General features: G+C 36.9%; 1 protein-coding gene across 5 annotated transcripts in view; it reads right to left on the bottom strand.

Annotated features, from left to right (window-relative positions):
• The window catches only part of INPP4B (inositol polyphosphate-4-phosphatase type II B), a 290,171-nt gene that overhangs the window by 86,788 nt on the left and 182,694 nt on the right, over window positions 1-20,689 (bottom strand). For all 5 annotated transcript variants that reach the window (XM_050895911.1, XM_050895913.1, XM_050895915.1 and 2 more), the window contains 3 exons: window positions 20,132-20,279; window positions 8,536-8,666; window positions 1,257-1,361 (listed from right to left, as the gene is read on the bottom strand). In XM_050895911.1, the coding sequence (XP_050751868.1) occupies window positions 1,257-1,361; window positions 8,536-8,666; window positions 20,132-20,279 (384 nt within the window). The remainder of the gene's footprint in view (window positions 1-1,256; window positions 1,362-8,535; window positions 8,667-20,131; window positions 20,280-20,689) is intronic.

The raw sequence follows: 20,689 nt of genomic DNA, 5'->3' as shown, positions 1-20,689 counted from the left end.
GTGAACACATATTCTGCATTTACTTATTTGTTTGAAGTGTCATAGAAACTAAATGAGCACAACACCCCTGGAATTTATTTTAAAAAAGAACTTAAAAGAAATTTGGTTAACCACTTAGTTTTCTAAGATCTGCAGTCAGTATCCAAAACTTGTGGCTTCAGAAGATGAGGCAGAGAAATTCCTTGCATAGCTTTAACTTTGGACCTGATTCCTAAGTTTCAGCACAGACTCAGGACTTCTGATCAGTCTCAGCGGCAGTATGTCTGGGTGCAGGTTGCAGAATTTGTAGAGAAATGTGGATGATGGGCAAGCTCGTCACTTCTTTGATCTCATTATTTACTTAAGTGTGGTCCTCTATAGACAGTACATACTCAGTTGCTCTAGAAATATTCCAAACAACATCCAAAACCGAAAGCTTTGGTTTTAGAAGCAGATGCACAAGCCTGAGAGAATGAAATCAAACCCTTCAGGAAGACAGGCAGGTTCCAGATATGTACACAAAACAAAGGCAGGAAATAACCACACAGAAAGTTTCTAGAGCCCATTAAACAAAGTGAAAAATTAAACACTTTAAAAATCTGTACTGTTGTACAGGCTTAAATAATGAATTTGGAAGCTTGATTTTAATTTTATTAAGAGAACAAAACAACCACCAAACAAACCGAAAAAACAAGCAACAACCTAGTTGTACAAGAAGTCTTCTGTATCAAGCCATACTGCATGAATATTACAAACAAGCTAATACTGTACAAACTTCACTGATTGGCAAAACACATGCAACACGAAATGAATCTCAGAATTTTCTTTAAAAGTCACTGTATTTCTTGTGATATTCTTTTCTCCTCAGCATTCTTCCAAACCCATAAGCCCAAAATGCACATAAATTTACCAAAAAAAAAAAAAAATAAAAAAAATTTAATACTATTACTTTCCATGCTTTTTATCTGTAGCATCTTTATGTCCCACCTACAAAGTTTAACGAGACTGTTGCCAGTATCCTACTATTAAGTGAAAAATTCAAAATGACCAAGACTCAACTCTCTGAACAGCATACCCTTCAGTTCTATTGTGGTTTTAAGGTTTCATCTGAAAGCATGTCCACCTAACGTTCCTCCTTGAAACTGTATATATAAATTAAGATATTTACATCTTAAAAAGGGCTAAAATGGAAACCATACCTCTCGGTTGCAAGTTTAATTGTATTTCAAAGCATACTTTGTCATAGTTGGGAAATTTCTCCACAGAACATACTTTACCTTTCAATCGAGGACTGTGCACGTGCATTCTTTGCAGATGAAGATTTATTGGGATGAATTCTAGTGTTTTTTCTCCTTTGCTACAGCTTGATTTGAAGGAAGAACCTGAAAAACAAAAGTTTAAAGAATCATTATCTTAAGCACCCAGCAGATGTTTTGTCTTCTTTTTAATGTGAGGACAATATTTGTATGTTAGGAGTCTTCTTTAATTTACTTTTAATGTGTAATTGTATATTAGGAGAAGAATGGTTCACTAACCAAGTCTCAGCATGTATCCATATTGGAAGCAACAGAACAGCTTTAATTCACAGAACAACCTAATTTTTTATTCTAGGTGATAGACATTTTTTCCTGCTGTCTGAAATTGGTCTGCAGTCTGCTGGAAACAATGTCACAGTTAATGTGCATTATGTTTATTCTGTGCTAAAAACACAGGGGTACAGAGCTATGACGGTACTACATTTTCACCAAGTAACATGTTTTTTTCTTCAAACAAAAGTATTACATTGACTAGGCTATGTATTCTTCATAGAAAGTTCAAATAAAGAAACATAAGCTAGCTTAAGAAAAGCTATAAAGTAGTTTTCTTTCTAAAAAGCCAGAATCACAAGCAGCACAATGCTCTGGAAAAAAATAAATAAATCTGGTTGCATGCTTCAAAAGTATAAGATTATGAGTAACTCTATGGTGGTATAAAGGAATATAATTAAAGCCTGACAGTATGAAAATGTAATTTACCTGGAGATATTTGATATAGCATATATATACAAGGGTGTAGATTAGGAAAGAGAGGTGGTCCTATCTTCTCACTCAGGCAGCCCAACATTTACTTAGACCATTTTTTCAGCACCCTATCATTTTGCCAACTATTAATCATTTGGACTAAAATTCCTCTGATTCAGATAGGATTTAAAAAAAAAAAAAAATCTTTGGAAAGGTTCAACCTTTTCTCGCAAAAAAAAAAAAAGATAAAGGAAATATTTGAAATTCTTGGTTTTTACTTACTCAATCAAGATTTGCTAGAGGTTATCTGTTGAAACTGCCATATATTCCAACACGACTAAGCATTGAACCTCCCAATGCAAATCACATTGCCAGAGGGCACCAATGATACTCCAGGCCAGCCAAGACTGCTTAGGCTGCTACCTAAGCTTAGTAACTTAAAATAATAATTTAACAAAGATTAAGAGCAAAGGTAGCAAGAAGAGCAATTGACAGGAGTCAAAGATTCAGATTGGATAGGAAACCTGGGGATGCAGGCTGAAAACAGGAGTCATTGATGATGAGGAATAGCAGTGGGAAACCTGTATCTGGAAAGCGCAGAGAGACAAAATTATGGGAGCAGTGAAGGGAACTCAAACTGTATCAGAAAAGAAATGGGAATAGTGCAGGTGAGGAGATTGTAAATCATTAGGAAAGAAAACAGAAAGGGGGCAGATTATTTATGAGAATTCAGCTGAGACCAAGATCAAAGCTTAAGGAATGGTAACTAGATCTGAGACAAGGAAACACTGGCAGACTAAGAGGACAATGAGATGACAGCAGATTAAAAGGGACAGGCAAAAGAAGAGTAGGAAGGAGAAGAGGAGAAGAGCCTGCTCTCCCTGGAGTACACTTCTATCCTGAGCTGGAGTAGAACACAAACAGCATTGCCGAGTCTTGTTATTCCTCTTTTCAGGGAAGACCTGTGAAGCAAGAATCCCTTCCCGTCCAGTGTCAGAAACATATGGGATAATAACTACCCACTGCTACCAGTTATTCTGTTTACTCAGGTATGAGAGATCATGCAGTGGAATTAATATCCCAGTCTGTGTTTGCCAGTATCATCCATGTGATAAAACTAATTTTCAGTATAGTTTGCTTGTTCTTAAATAACTTGGTAAGTTGTATTTAAGGACTAAGAAAACTACATTGCCTCTATTAAAATTGTTGTTGTTGTTATTGTTGCAAGATTAAACTCTTCAAAGTTAGTAAATACCAGAACACAGATGCAACCTTCATCTGACATCCACCTGAAGAAGAACTGTGAAATAGACTTCAATGACATATCCCATACTAGCTTTTTCCAGCTCATTGTATGTTTAGGGTCTTTGCTGCTCACTTTAGAAGCAGTGATTCAATACTTTGTTTCCAACTTTTACTTCAGTATCTGGATTCAAATATATTGCTCAAGCCTCCCACAAAGACAGGATTATTAATTTCCTCAAACCTGTCTACTGCATGCATCACTAGAGTTTCTAAGGGCTTTACAAATATTTATAGAATAATTTTAACTGGCTGAGTAAAAGGCTTATAATTTCATCCATTCTAATGGCAGAGAATAACTTAAGGTCGAAGCATTCAAGAAACAATGCATCAATATGAGATACGGAGGATCTCATTCTGCAGAGAACGCATTATAATGCAACATCACATTCCATTTTGGAAGCACAGCTCCCACTGAGCTGAATTAGATCCGTAAGTACCGAGTACTTCTGCAAAACAGCTTGTGTCTATTGCCAGGCTTCCAAAAAGAACACGCACTAACCACTTCTGAAGTCTGACTTGCCTAGTGTCACACAGGAACTTTGTGACAGAGGTAGGGATAGTGTCCAGTTCCCCAGAGCAATATTCAATTGCCTTAACCTCGATTGTCTTTTCTTCTCCTTCTAGGGCTGGATGAATAATAGAATTTTCAGTTTGATGACTGAAATGGGGGGGGGGGGGGGGAGAAGTGGGGGGGAGGGGGTCATTTCAGGTCAAACTAAAACAAACAAACAAAGTTTCAAAGTTCTACTCCCTCTCAAAATCACCAAATCTGTGTTTTAGATTAACCTGAAATTATTTGTTTTGACGTTACCTAACCCTTTTAGATCCCTGTTATTATGTTTCCTTGAAACAAAAATACTTGATGTTCTTTAAAATTTCCCCCCATTTTTGAGGATAAAAGTGTTTGCCAAAACAACTCAAATTTGAAATAGTCTTAACTTCCTTAAGCCTCCATTTTCAGTAAATATGCTGCTAAACCAAAATTGCTGTCTAACACTAATGCAGTCTCCTGATTCTTTCACTGCAATCTCTCAATTTTAAAAATAAATTAAGTGGTCTACTAACAGCCTTCTCCATTAAATTCCACAAATAGCTCAGTTGAGCGTGAAGTAGGTATCTCTCAGAAAACCCAACATGCGATTGTATAGGAGGAATGTGGGAATATTTTGGAAAAATTTTATTTGCAGATGCTATCTCCCCTTCTGTACACTGCTTATGTGTGAACAGAGTCTTCCCTAGCGCTGATACAAAAGGAGACTGGAGATATGTGCACCTAGATGACTTACATGGAGTTGGTCCTTCAGAGTTCTTTGTGACAAGATACATGTAAAAAGCCCCTTGCTAAAGGAAAGCAATTGTTCAGTGAGTAACAAAGCAAAAATGCTAAACACGTTACCATTAACCCTGCTTTTGATGTACCAAGGAAGGACAAGAGTGTCAGTGAGTTAGTGCTTCCACATATCTCTGGCTGCCAACATGGTAGTGAAGCAAAGGCAGAGGCAAAAGCACCCCATGGCTTTCCTAGAGGAATGTGGCCAGTTGGCCTTGTCTTAAAATAAGGCTTCCCAAAATAACAACCCAACTCAGGAATTTTGTATCTGAGGCCAGATAACAGCAGCCTGATGTAGTTTAGAAAACCAACTTTGTCGAGTTCTTAAGTAGAAGTACGGCTGATCGCAAACTACCCCTACGAGGATGGGTGCCTGTTTCCAAGCAGATCTGGATCTCCAGCGCAAATGCACAGGTACTCCAGAGCACTGCAATTTTCAAGCTGTTTCAGAATGGAGAGAACTGCTTCAACCCAAACGCGGGCAATGTGCTGACTAAGATAAAAGTAAGAAGCCTACACAGGCCAAACTGTAAAGCAAAATCTTTTTTGGCATGAATCTCTGACAATGGGAAAGTGAAGACTGTGTTGAAATATGTTGACCTGAAAAGTCTGAATTAAAGTTGTACTCACATCTCTCATCTTAGCTTTTTCTATCTTGTGAGTACTTGAATTTCTAGTCTCTACAATGTTCTCTCAACGTTATTTTTTGTGCAACTACAGTATGAAGTCAAATATATGTCTGTCTCGCTTTTCCTGTCAAACACTATAATCTTGTTTTTTAAAGTTACAACGTGTACTGTTTACAGAGAAGAACCATCCCAAATGGGAATGGAAGAGGAACTGGGACATCTTAAAACATGCAATGAATTTTATCCCCATCCACCCTATTCCTTTGGGAAAAAAAAAAAAAAAAGGCAGTAGGGACAAACTTCTGAAAACTGTATGCAGGGGGATTAACCTCTCTGTCACAGAGAATTGCAATTACTTGTCGCAAATGATCTAGGCAGAAAAAAATCTGGTTAAAGGCAAGTAATGGACAGCAGAAGCATATAAGAATCTGTTCTAGACTTTGTTTTACTTTTGGGCAGCCAAATCCTACATTGCCTACAAGATCAAAATGCAGATTTGAAGTTTTAGCCTAGCTCTACATATGTAAACACAATACATACCCCCCCCCCCACCCTTTATATTTATAATTTTAAAATGGTGGACTTCTATGGAACAACTTTAAAGGGACACTCACTACTCAGAGGTTTTATAATCTAATTTAATTTGTGATTTAATAAGAATAAAAATACTGTAGTGCGGGGTTAAAAGTAAATATTGTCTTCATTAGAAGGACTGGGCTATTATTTGGCTTTAGCATGTGCACATATCCCACTGATCACAATAAAATAAGTTTTCAAATGTTAAAGTAACTTTTCACACAAGATGCAAAATCAGGGGTTTTCCAAGTATAAACAAGTATTTTACCGGCACTGTATTAGTAAGGGGGGGAAAAAAAGTGTTGTTGAAGAAATGAGATTTAGGTATGTACCTGAGCGTTGGCCTCCAAATTAACACTTCCTCATTATTTCTCATCTTCATGACAATTATTAGGTTGCTTTGGTTTTCTGCTTTGTTTTGTTTTCGGAGAAGTGTACGTAGTCTTTTTTATATGTACTGGCTCTGTCCCCCTCAATAATCTCAGGTTTCCTGGTCCACTGCAGTTCTCTCAAACCACAGTGAAGACAGGTCATTTAACATCACCAACCCTTTTCAAATTCACTTGGCACAATACAGGCCTTGCAGATTTATGCTTAATAGATTACATTGTCTACTTTTTTTTTTAATCTCAAAAGGTCATTTCAATATTTTTCCTGCAAGTGATAATTATTACGTTGATTCCTTCATAATCTGTATTTATTGTCTTGCATATTATCCACTTTATGGAGTGCTTTCAAAATGTAATTAGCAAAGCATTAAAAATATATATCTATTAGTTAAAACACAGAAACATAGGAAGTGTCATACTGGGTCAGGAGGTAGTCTGCCAAAAATCAGAACTGGAATATCCTGATGATGGTAAACAATCATAAATACAAGAAATTACACTTTTGCAACCAAAATGCAAATTTTTATACGTTTAGTGTAACAGATGAGCTTTCTCCCCCACACACATTTAAGCAGGTGATCAACTGCTCCCAAAATGCTTAAGTTTCAGTTAGAGACTGTTTTTTTGTTCATACAGTAAAACAGGATTTCTCTTTTCCTGTGATCAAGAAAGCTATCCCAGAGCAATCTGGAATGAGAAATACCATGCTCAGTCCTGTATTAGAAGACGATGGATAAACGATAAAAGGACAGTTTTAATGACTATTTTGGAAGGGAAAGATTTGTCTCACCTACTAAATGGAGCAGATTCATTATAATAACAGTAAATGTGCCCAATTCTCTATAAGAAGAAATTATTCTGCTATGCATTTTAGTTGTATATTGAACTAAAACCTGATTGCTCCATTACTCAGTACACACAAAAATGCTTTGCTTGGTCTATGTAGAAAGCTAGAAATAATTAAAAAAATACTGCAAATTCTCCCTAAATATATATCAGATATTTCAAAAGATGTTATCATCATTTATACCTCTATTTTTTACAAATATTCATAACCATAATGTATCCTTTTTTCAGAAATATTTGAGGTTGCAAACTTATGTCTATGTAACACAATGCCCAGTGTTTACCTCTGACACGCACTGCTATGCCTACACACACACAATTGTGGCACAGTGGGAACATTTAATGGTGAGAACGTAGAGCGAAACAGCATACACAAGCAATAATGGCAGCACGGTCATCGAAAACACGTATTTGAGATGGTGATTGTAAGGACTGGCATTAGAAATCTGACACCAACAAGAAAGCAGCAGCAGCAAGGCCTTTGTAGAAATTCAGGACAAATGTGCCCATTTCCTTCCAGAACGTCTCAAAAACTGGCGTGCGGGGGGCGGCGCGCGCCATCAGGAAGAGGCAGAAAGGCGTGCTATAAACAGACAGAAGTCTTTGGTTGCTCAAAATACAGTGTTATTCAGGAAATAATTCCAGTAGTCTCACAAAATAGAAAAGAATTATCATAAGTTCCTTGAATGACTTGTGAACAATCAAAAGAAAAGAAATTCAAAAGAAGAAATAATTTGTTCCGCAGACTTTTCTTGTTCTTTTTATGAGTAAGAATTACTACAGGAGAAAAAGACCAGCTGCCTTTTCCGCACATTTGTCACTGATGCTGTCTTATTCCACTGGCATGCAGACACTATGATACATTATAGTCCCTGTCCACAGAACTCCGGCAGATAGTAACCGAACAAGCACCCAGTGCACATCAGAATATAAGACCACCGTCTCCACATGACAAAAAACAAAGCAGCACGTACTGCTGTTTCTGGACTGAGGACAGACCACCCATCCCATATTAATTCTGTGCTTTTCTGGCACAACATGGGCAATGACAACTACTACACTAAGGATATGTACAGCATAGCTAGATGTTACTGTTATCCTGTAGACTGTTAAATGTAACTTAAGTCAGGTTTCAAGACCTGACAAAACTACCTCTAAGGCTGGTTTCAACTGGCAGATGGTATCCAATACTAGCAGAGCAGTATATTCAAGGGAATGTGCAATTAAAACACACACACCCACTTCTCCAATTTTTTTTGGCTGCTGTGTAACTGTGTACCATGTTAACTGTGAAAAATTGATGGAATGCATGAAAAAAAACTTAGAAGAGGAAACAGGGCACCTGTCAGTATTTCAGAAATACAATGATTACAAATATTTCATTTTAATGTGTTTTATTTCTGCTGAATAAGCCACTATTAAAGAACAATCAATCTTGTTAATTCTTAACTGCTCCAGAAGAGGAGAGGCTACTTTCATACCTGTATGCTTCCCCAGCTCTGCAAGAGTATCCTGGTACATGCTCAACATCTGATCACAGTGAGCAATAACACTTTTGCGCATATTGTCCCAGTGAGGAGCAAGTTCTCCCAAGTCTTTAAGTTCCTGATTCCTGTATCAAAAGGCAAAAAGAGAAGGCATTAACTCATTAATCCATTAACATTCATCCACATTAATCCAATTAATCAAAAAACATTTGTTAAAAAATATCAAAAGCACTTCCTAATTGAAATACATTCTGTTTTCATGATGCTTGTAAAATCTGCTGATTTCAGCTCTGTTATTCAGCCACAAAATAAAGAATGTCAAATCAGTGAATAATACAGTAATTTGTGTTCAAAACTCATCTGGTAGAAACGCAATGGCCTGCAAACTGAAATGTTATTTCTTCCCTGGAGGTAAGAAGGCTTCCAGGCTCCAGAGAGCTGTGTTCACAGCAAGTAACTTTTTCTGAAGAAATATTAAACACTATTGTAAAGAATACAAAGTTTGCTCCTTTTCCAAGGCTTGCAGCATAGGTGGTTTGATACACTCTGTGTGTGTGTCCTGTAAACACAGTTCTAGCAGCATTTCTACAAATGTCGGTTTAACCAACACACCAGCCCTCACCACATTTCTTTAGTGTTCAAAACAAAACACAACACACAAACCAAAAAAACCCACCAGTCCCCTACAACTTAATCTTCAGCCTTACAGCTGTGTTCATCAGGTCAAAACAGCAGTGTTATGGTAACCAAACATGTCGCTGAAAATCCAAAAGGAAATCCTTTAGCAAATTATCAGTTTTCCTGTACACTCTTGAGAGCTGACCTGAGTGAAAGAGAGATCACTTTAATTTCCTACACAAACAAGCACAGCTACAGTACACTAGGCTTTCTGTTTGTTTTCCCCACTTGCAAAGTAAGTTCATCCTGTATCTATCCCAGAGCCACCTTGGGGGATCTGCTTTTAAAGAAACTGAAAATGAAAGATCTTGAGTTTTCAAACACTTTGAATTGTTCAGGAGAAAACTTGTGCAACACAGCCAACTAGTTTTCCTCGTTTTCCTCAAAGTATCAAGCAGACTGTTTCACTGCAATTCTTGGAAGTCTCAAAAAAGACTTCCAGAGGACAGCTCTTGCAAAGAGGAAAATTACTGAAAAAAAAGGAAAAACAGGGGGAGAGGGGGCAGAAAGGGGGAGAAAAAGACCAATGACACTGCAGCACAGGCACATAGAGCTACACTTACCACAACAGCTCTGACCACTAGCCCAAAAGTCTTAAAATTATTTCTTAAACAGAAAAGCCCCCCGCTGATACACTGATGTTTTTCCCATCAGTATTAGCTTTGCATTAGAGTGAACAGTATTAGAATAAGCTATATAGGCATAATTCTGCTCCTGGTTAATACGACAACCAAAATCAAACAGATTGCACTGGAAGCAGAATTAAGGTGTTTTGTTTATATATGTCCTTGAAAGTATCAAAATGGAAACAAAGTTGACAATACATGAACTCATTGGGAGTTTACTAATGACGTATGATTACGTTTTTCCATTTCATTCAACCTGAAGAACAGAAGTAAGTTAAACAGTTCAACTTTCCTCCATCGATACAAAATGGCAATGCTGTAGCATAAGAATCATCAGCAGTAAGAGGACAAAACCAACATTTTCAACCACCATTTTCCTTGCAAGTTTTTAGCAGCTTAAAATGAGATGTCCCATTAAATGAAAATCTCAGGGCTGCCTCCCAAGAAAAGCTCGTAAGATCTGGCAGGGTAAAGAGTTTTATTTATTTGCATTGAAGATATTTTGGCCCTTAATATTTATGTTGTCTTATTTAATAGTTTTAGGAACAATGTTTGGACCTGGCTGAGCTCCAAAACTTTACTGCTCCTCCCATGCAGGAATATAGTATTCTGCAGAGACTGGAGAAATACTCCACAGTGAGAGGTGGGCACATCAATACGCCACATACAGAGCCTCTATCCCATGGAGAACCTACTGTTGGGGCTCTGCTTCTCCACCTGCCTCTAAGCCCGCTCCTGGAGCTGTTGATCCCACGCTCAAGTCAAGCAACAGCAGGAGCAGAAACCCCTTATCTCAGACTAAAATATCCAAGCAAAAACCAAAACTGGTTTAACCGGCTGAGTTAACTCCATTGACACCAACGGCAACGGGAAGGGAAAGCTCAAACCCCACCATATTAACTTTAACATATTTTCAAGGAATGTCAAATCCTGCTCTTATCGTTGTCAACAAGGCTTGTATTTGTTTCATCTCAGAAACACATATGCATCACTGAAGTCAAAATACAGCCACTAGTACGTCATAAAAAGAGTCATCGTATCCGCAATGTTTTAATAAAGTAAGCGGGCAGTTTTATAGTAATCAAGAGCATATATAGCATGGAAACTTTAAATACTACCTTTTCTAAATTTATTTTCATTTAAAAATACAGTAAAATCAAAACCATGAGATAACAGGATTATATGGCATAGACACCGTTCCTCCAAAAATAACCTTCTTGCACATTTCATATCTTTTTTTCAAATGCAAATATATAAGAAATAGCATTTAGATACTATTTGTGCCTTGTGATTTCTTACTATTTGTCACTGCTGTGTTGACTCAGTACAACTCTGAGTTATGGCTGAAAAAAGAATTATCTTTTCTATATCTAAGCTCCCTCAACAATATTCCATAGTACCAAGATTTATTATCATTATCATGAAGGGCCCCTCCCAAAAGTAAATAGATTGCAGAAACATAGTATTTTTCAAATTTGGAAATTTATAGTTCGTACTAATACCCACAACAACAATCTTAAAATCTTTAATTTGTTTAATAATACTATAGTACTTATACCAGAACTTATTTCATTGAATAACTTTAAAAACACACTTCAACCAATAATCGTGTCAAAAAACAATTGTGCTATAAAAGAAACCTAGTCTTTATAATATATATTGGTTCTACAGAGGGCAAATTGGTTACTGATTCACGTTTCAATGCAGCCATGGAATTTTGAATAGCTTGTCAAGAGAGCAGTAAGCTCAGAGCAAACTCAAGATTGTTAAAATAGAGCTATTTATCATCTTCTTCCCCCACTCCAAATCCCCTCTCAAAGTCTTTTCCAGGTAATTGCACTCATCACCATGACAGCTCCTGTGGTCAGCATCAACTTCAATTCTTCTTACAGAATCAAATCCAAGCTTTGTCTACATCTTGCTGTTCAGCTCCTCAAACTGTCTCCTGGATAGTCTCTTCTGTCAATGCACAACAGAAACTCCCACCCAGGAGCGTGTCTCAACTGTCATTGTCTCCTGCCTTGATTACCTCAATATCTTCCTTGGTGGCCTTGACATAATCTTGCCCCATTTGTATCTAACCAGAATGTGGATGTAAACAGCCTGTCCCATCCCTCCTCCTCCACTTCAAACATTAGCTAATTAGCTTAGTTTTAAGCCTTTCTCAGGTACTTTCTGTTTTTCACACCCATTATTTCCTTTAGTAAGCTAATTATGTGGCTTTCACTGAGCACTTCCCATTATGGTTGGAAGCAGTTCCCCATTAAAAAAAAAAAAAAAAAAAAAAAAAATCAAAAATCTACCTGTTACCCTTTCTTCAAAACTCTTTTCTGCCTTTATGGCAGAAAAATCCAATATTGGATCCTGATCGGCTGAAAGCACTATATAACACGCTGATTGTTAGTATAAAGATTAATGATCATTGGTGTTAACACAACACAATTTTAAAGAGATCAAAAATTCTAAGAATAAGTTATGAAACTCATCAGGATCCCACAGCACTATTAGAAATGTCATGAACCTTCATTTCAGGCTCCTACTTAAAAACCAACAACTTCTTTTACTCGGAATGACTTACTGATTTACATAGCTACAATTTGTGGGCACTTTGCCCTTTAGGGGACTTGAGCTTTACCCAGCCTTCCTCTGCTGATAGAGAGTACAGCCATTGCGCAAGCTGCTACACTGATGTGCAGGATGGTTTAGGAGGATCTGTGCCTGGACTGAAATATCTGTGCTTTTCTTTATGAACAACTACATCAGGGCAACCAGAGATCCGTAAACACTACATGACTGGATATATTTCTGACATTACTAGCAGCTAAATACTGTTGCCATTAGACTCGAAGTAAAACTACATGCAATTTTTTTGTTCCAAGAAAATGTTCAATAAAGCCCGTTATCAAATGACGGTTGAGCACCCAAGGCTCAGATTAATATTCTGCCTTTTGATTTATCAACTCATGCTTTTTTTTAATTTATTTTTAAAGAACAGCTTAGATGCATGATTACAGTAAACTACTAAAAGTACCTGAAAGAGGCACAAAGAATTTCCTGTAGTACTCATGTTGATAATTTCTGCTTAAACAGTTTCTGCTTTGTGCCATGCACTCTAATGACCATAGTAACAGAAAAAGACTCTTTCTCATCACTTTGGATATAAGGATATAGGAACAGCTTAGAAGTCTAAAGGAAACATATTCAATGCTGAAAATGCAAAATACTGAATTGTGTAAGGAGTACTTTGAACGAGTGATATGCATCATGTTCAAAAATTATTTTAATAAAGTCCTAATACTGAAATCATGTTCCCAATGAACTTATTTTTGCAAAACTACCACTAGCTTCAATAGTCCAGACACCATTGTGGAAAGCACAGTGAAAACCTGTGGTCAGTGACAATAAAATCAAAACAAAGCAAAAACAGCAGCAAGACATTAACATGAGCAAGATGAGTCAGAAGGGGGCATTCCTTCAAAAAACTTTTTTGGATCTCATTATTCTGTCTCAGAAAAGGGAACAGCAGGAATAGCACAGCACAAATCTTCAAAATTGAAAGATGAACTTGAAAAGATCAGGTTTATTATATGAAGAAGAGATAATTACGAGGACATACAATAAAAGAACATAAACCACAAATGCTGTATGAAGACAAAGTAGTAATTTTTGATTCATTCAACTTCAAAAATCCAGTGATGCAATTCCCAGTGAAGTAAACATGACAAATTCAAAACCAAAAAAAGGAAGTGATTTTTGCCTCCACCAAGCAAAATTAGCTTCCGAAATCCACATTCACAAAACATCAGAGGCAAAGTGCTTAGCAGGATTCAAAACAAGATAAGACATTTCTGCAGATTATATTTGCAAAAGTTTTACATTATTATAAAGGCGACAAAGTTCTGAATATTTATCAAACAGGAGCTTTGGAGTAAATATACCCCATAAGCTTTGAGGCATGACTCAATCACTCATAAGTAAAGGAAGCTTAGAAGCTTCCTTCTACGGAAAGAAGCACAGGAATTATTTTTCCTAACAAATTTTACTTTAAAGTGTACATGTTTATGGATAACCATTTCATCTTTTTTTGTAGAATAGAAGCAGATAAAATTACTCTCATTTTTCTTTACCACAAGTTATGATCCTGTGATATACAGGCAATAACCCATCAAAACAATATACCATTCTCTCCAGAAGTAAAAGAATCATAGCCTTTTTACTATGTTGTTTCTAAAACAGACAAGTAATTACTAAGGAGGATTTAATCCCTTCTGGGGAAGCTACCACAAACATGAATAAAAGGATATTTTTTCTTTCTTTCCTAATAGTTTTCATTTAGAACCTCTTGAAAACACTTGCCATTTTTCTCTTCTTACAGAATTTCCCAAAACTATTTCAGGTTCTGGTAAGCCTGACCTGACAGGTAACTAAAAACTAAAATGTAGGTTGTGTCTACCTTTTGCATGCCTGTGCTGGTTTTGGCTGGGATACAGTTCATTTTCTTCATAGTAGCTAGCATGGGGCTGTGTTTTGGATTTGTGCTGGAAACTGTGTCGATAACACAGGGACGTTTTCCTTATTGCTGAGCAGTGCTTACACAGAGCCAAGGCCTTTTCTGCTCCTCACCCCACCCCACCAGTGAGCAGGCTGGGGGTGCACAAGAAGCTGGGAGGGGACACAGCCGGGACAGCTGACCCCAACTGACCAAAGGGATATTCCATACCATAGGACATCATGCTCAGCATATAAAGCTGGGGGAAGAAGAAGGAAGGGGGGGACATTCGGAGTGATGGCGTTTGTCCTCCCAAGTAACAGTTACGCATGATGGAGCCCTGCTTTCCTGGAGATGGCTGAACACCTGCCTGCCCATGGGAAGTGGTGAATGAATTCCTTGTTTTGCTTTGCTTGTGTGCGCAGCTTTTGCTTTACCTGTTAAACTGTCTTTATCTCAAGCCACGAGTTTTCTCACTTTTAGTCTTCCAATTCTCTCCCCCATCCCAACCAGGAGGAGTGAGCAAGCGGCTGTGTGGTGCTGAGTTGCCGGCTGGAGTTAAACCACAACAATGCCTTAAACATTTGTTTAAAAAAAACCAAAACCCAACCAAACAAAAACAAACCAACCACCCTAAAAAAACAAGCCACCAAACACATTAAAAATATTTTAAAACCTCTTTCTTCTTTGTTTATGTGGAGAATAGACTGGGATTTGCAAAGGCTTGAGAATATTTTATACTGTTCCTGAGAGCTGGAATTTTTAAGTTCCTTTTGGGTTTCTATCCACCACTATCCCCTTTTTATTCAAAAGTGTAGACAATATATATATATGCTGAATTAAACCCATTTCTTCCTTCCTGCCTTAAAACTCTTTCCCTTCCTTGGATATTTTATTATCTGGGTTTGCCTCTGAAAGACTTCAAACAGCATGATCATTTGAGGTTAATTTTATGATTTGCATTTAATAGCAGAGGATAATTCTCCTGCATCACACGATTACAAAGAGTCTCAAATTCAGTAATACTCAGAATGGCATCTGTAGAATTTACATTTTAATCCTAAATTATATTTTAGTAACTAGCAATGGTGTATAGAATTGTTTGAGGCGGTTTTTTGTTTGGTTGTTTTTTAAATGTTACTGTTTCATCAGGAAACACTGGAATCAGCTTAAGACAATGTTGCTTCAGCTCTATGATATAAGCAAAAACATTTTACTCTCATAGTTTATATTTATAACTTCATTTCTTTCTTTCAGCTTGGAATCATATATGTGGCAAGATTAATCACGTTATTAATTGCATGATTACTCAAGCATTTAAACAGTTTTGTGAGTTTCTGTTTTCTTTTTTCCCCAATTTATTAATCAGTGCCTCATTCAAAATAAACAGTGAGGATCTTTATGACACGAGCAACATAATAAAACTGTACAAATCTTTTTTAATCACCTTAATCCCTTAACGTCTCTAATTTATATTCTCTGCACCCCCACTGACATGAACTGACAAAATTATACCCAACTTAGTGCTATTGGAACCACAGATAAGTACTGGTAAGTGCAAAATCTCTAATTAACAACGTAAAAATTCAAATGCTTGACAGAATTTGAGTGTGTTAAAATAATTATAATCTTGAGAAAAAGATTATTTTTTGCTTTGGTTTTGTATTGTCCTTCACTATAACGTGGGAGGCTCTAATAAAACCTACAAGTTATATAATTTGCTCAGTATGGACTTCTTTAAGACCGGGGCATGCTGTGCACAAATACAACATCTGGCAATGTTAGCAGCCAGTCTCTGAGAAGCATTGCTGACTGGTACAGGATGATTTTCTGGAGTCTTAAAACCTGGGTGGATTTTGCCAAAAACAACAACAAAAAACCCTCTCTGACGGACAGTCAGAATGTAAGCTAACATTTTATAGCTTTCAGCACTGCTGAATAATAGGTAATGTTATGTAGAGGTAACTATCACAAAACAAATCAGGTAATGTTACTCCATTCCAACGCACTACAACTTTAAACACCCAATAACAAAGTAAAGCCCAGCAAATTTTACTTCATTAAGTCTGATATGAAAACTCCTCTTAGGCTTTCACAGAGGCCATCTTTTCCAAAATTAGTTATGAACAGCAAAATCAACAGGACAGAGAATTACGTAGTGTTCATACATTACAAAATATTTTATCCTTTAGTTTATAAATTAATGGTTTTTAAACTGATCATGTTTGAGGAGGGCAATTGTCTAAACACTACTCACAAAAATTCAAGTTACACTTACATTCATATGCTTGTATTCCTCTATGCAGTAACTGATGGAGAATAAGAAGAGAAAGGTTTTACATCCTTTTTGATGCACAATGGGGTAAATACTGCATATGCATGTAGTTGAGCTACAGTTTACTGATACGTTTGGAGATTTTTGTAAGTGTTGAAAAAATTACTACTTTGAACATTTCTGCTAGGTAGTTACTTGAAGCAAGGTTTTAAAAGTCCTTAAGTGGATAGCATATTAACAGTGCCCATCTAAATGTGGTTGGTTCAAACAGCTTTGAAAGTCATGGTAAGTTTACTCAGAATACCTTTTTTTATGGTATGACCTCTTATCAATACAATGGTTTTGCAGTGCAATTGCTCAAAAATAAGTCATGTAAAAAATAACATGCAAAGGTCCAAAAAATCAATGCCTACTCCCAACACATGGCATTTCTGCCTGGGTCTCCATTTCTCTATGCAAGTTGTGTATTAAAAGGTAGTAGAAAAACATACATCTTTCAGATAGTCTGAACTTTGCCCTCATTCTGTAATGTTAGAAGAAAGAAATCAGAAAACACAAACAGCATAGATTTTCACAAGAAGAGGCTGCTGGAGTTGGGACAGGACAGCCATTCCTGAGGCAGGAGGAAAGCCTGAGTGTGCTTCGTAGTCTGGAGAGAGGGTTCAAGGAAAGTTCAGCAATTTATCCTTGAAATTTGTTTATGGGTTGTGACCACAAATGCCATGGGCCAAATTCAGCTGTAAGCAGGTGGAATTTCCTTTCAGCCAAAGCCGAGTTTGATTCTAAGGGACTCAAAAGAGCTTTAGCAGCAAATCTGAAAGACACGTGCAGCTTCTACTAGAGTCTCCTGATTCTCTTGCTGTGCTGATCTAGTGCAACACAAGTTACATCTACAACTGCAAGCTTAGGTTATATGGGTCAACCAACTTTCTGAATGATTATTGTAAACTACTAAGTCTTTTTTATAATCATTAGGTTCAAAGAACTACTTGGCTAATCTTGCACATTAGATGCAAAATATCTGGACAAGATTTGTGTAAAGAAATATTAAAACCAGAGGAAAGGACTCACTGGAAAACCTCAAGGAGGAAACAGAAATAATTTCTTAATAAAAACCAGCAAAGCAGACTGTATGACCCTTATTAGAACAATAAAAATGACCGTATAACTCCTATTAAAACTTCTTCCAAGGAGGTTTGAAGGATAAAATCTTTAATGCATGCATATCTTTAAAAACATTATTTCATGCTGAAAAACAAAGTTAAACACCCTTAGAGGTTACATATTTCAGAGTATCACATCAGTAAATGAAAAAGTTTGGTTAACAATGAACACAGTAGTTTTATCAAGAGATAAACAATCTTAAGAGCTATGAGAAAAGGGAATTTAAATTACAATTTAAAATACAATACTGAATGGGATTAACACTTCACTTGGATATTTTTCTTTTATAGGTAATTGCTTCAGACCTGACTATATTGAAGCCACAATAGGAATAAAATGAAACAGGCTGAGGATGATAAGAAGTGGCCTCTGAGATAAAAATATTTATTCTTTTATACTAACTGGGGAAAAAAGATGCAGAGAAGAATACTTCAGAAGAGAATAGCCTCAAGATGGTACAGTGTAAGTTTTGTACGAGTTCAAGAACTAACATAACAATATCCTCCTAACGTTGTTTTACTAGTTTACAAATGTAAGGAGTCCACAAGAGCACACATCTTTGCAATTATTTCAAAAAGCAAAGCCCATACAAAGCTGAAGCTCCAACCTACACGCTTACACGATGACAGGTGACACAGATGCCCCTATTCCCGCCATCTCCTAGTATTCTACCACAAGTTGTTGCTCCTCTTGGTTGGTCTTACCTCCTCCCTCAGATTGATACAATCACTTGGTCTCTCTCTCTGTCACACCCACACTCTCTACTAGGCTTGAACAGCTAACCACACTGGCAGTCAGGAAAATCAGAACCACTTTCCTCAATCTTTGAGCAACTTTTACTTCTGTTTCTTCCTCAAAGCTTTTCTTTATTTTGGTGAGTATTGAATAATCATTAAAAAAACCCAAACAAACCGTGGTGATTCTTTACTATGACTTTTTCCAAGGAGGTCAATGCTATAATACAAAATAGCAGCAAGCGCTATTGCTTGCATTATGCCTTTGGAGAGAATAACGCAGTAGTAGTAAAAGTGGTTCAAGTAATCCTCTAACATTTAAAAGGCATTTACCCATGGGGCAAATGAAAATCTGGGAAGTGGATGAACTGTGCAAGTCAGCATAATCTATTTTTATTGCTTACTAAAAAAACCTTACACATTAGTATTCTCAAACAAGATCAGGCCATAAATGCCTAAACACAGTATTAAATGAATAAAATAAAGTATTATAACAATTCATATGATTTTTACAACCCATCATCACCGTGCATAAGTATGTATCAGTCCATTGACTTTATTAAAAGCAAGATTCTGGTCTCCCACATGCTGTTCTATTGGCATAAAAAGATCATACAGAAGCAGCAGATGGGGTGAATAGAAAAGCAAAGAAGCTCCTATTGCAGGACAAATAACCACTGTAAACAACGACAGGCAACCCCCTCTGACGGAGGGAGTTGCCTGAAAGCGCACAGGATGGCTTTGGCATGCAGCACTAGCTCACAGTGTTACTCTTACACAAGACCGGATGCCTACCTATGTGTGAGGCAACTTTCACGGGGAAAGAGGCAGTATCTTCTTCTACACCATCCATTATCAGTGGAAAAAGAAGGTATGCTTTCAGGGAAACCCGGGACTGCTTAAAATATTGCTTTTTTCCACAGTTGTATCAGCACAGCTTACAAGTATTCAAGGACAGGCTACAATTTTAGTCACTGCACTGGGAATTAGGACACACAAAGGATTTGGGGACACTTGTGCTCCCTAACCTCTTTTTTCCCAGGCCATACATACTGTAATGATCCTCAGATGTCCCTCCTGGTTACAAGGCCAAATGTGAACAAAGGTTTCAAACTTACATTGCTTTCGTATCCGTTTCTTATGCCAACTAATTTACATTAGTTAGAGGAATGTGGTTGATATTCTCGTTGTTCCTTTATTAACTACAAACATGTCATTTTCCATTGCTTGCATAATGTTTGTCTGTGGTATTAGCACTGCCCAGGCACAAGGCCAAACACACTACAATGTAGTCCACACCCTTGTCATGTGTTGTTTCTCTATAAAATGTTAACTTTTCAGAATATTTATATTGTTAACCAAATGTGGATGCTTACACATTTAAAGTCATGACCACACTCTAGCACAGTTCATTGCTCAGAACTTATGAAGTCACTGGAGTCCTAAAAATTCTGAGCAATTGATTTTGTTGTTCAGTTACAGCTGTAAATTCTTAGCAGCCAAAAAGATCGTTATATTTTGCCTATTTCATACTACAAATTAATATTTTCAGCTCATCACTTACATTATTCCAACTCAGAAAAATAAAATTTAGTATTTACTATTGCTACTTCTTCTTCCTTACCTTCTCATATCCTCCTTTATGTGCAGATTGATCAGTTCTTTAGGAACATGGAAAGAGAGGTTGGTCTCAGCCATCTGTTCCCGGATCCGCATCCACTTGTTGTCAGAAGTAGGGAATCTATATAACTTACAGATCGGGTTTTTTAACACTGCAGAGAGGAAAAATTATATCATTGCTTTACTGTGGTTATATGACTCTCTGAAAATTTATGACAACAATTTCATCCAAAAATAATACATTATTTCCCCCCTTGCTTCCAGAATTAATTTTAGAACCATTAAAATTCTATTAAAAACATTAAATTTTTATTTAATTTATTATAGCAGCATGTGGAGGACAAAGTATTACTAGTTCAGTAGATAAATCACATTTTACCCGCACAGTAGGTATCCTATGAATTTAGCATTTCAGTGTAGCAAGAATGTAAATTATGCTCTCTATTCTTACACCTAAGATACAGTTAGGAAAAACGGAATGCACAAATAAACAATGAACTCACATACAGTCAACGCCATCGCGTACCATCTGCTAGAATCACTCACAATGCTAATAAATTGC

The sequence above is a fragment of the Gymnogyps californianus genome, chromosome 4 (assembly GCF_018139145.2).
Source record: "Gymnogyps californianus isolate 813 chromosome 4, ASM1813914v2, whole genome shotgun sequence".
Taxonomy (NCBI): Eukaryota; Metazoa; Chordata; class Aves; order Accipitriformes; family Cathartidae; genus Gymnogyps; species Gymnogyps californianus.
Note: the sequence above shows the minus strand (reverse complement) of the source record. Positions and strands in the feature narration are given on the sequence as shown.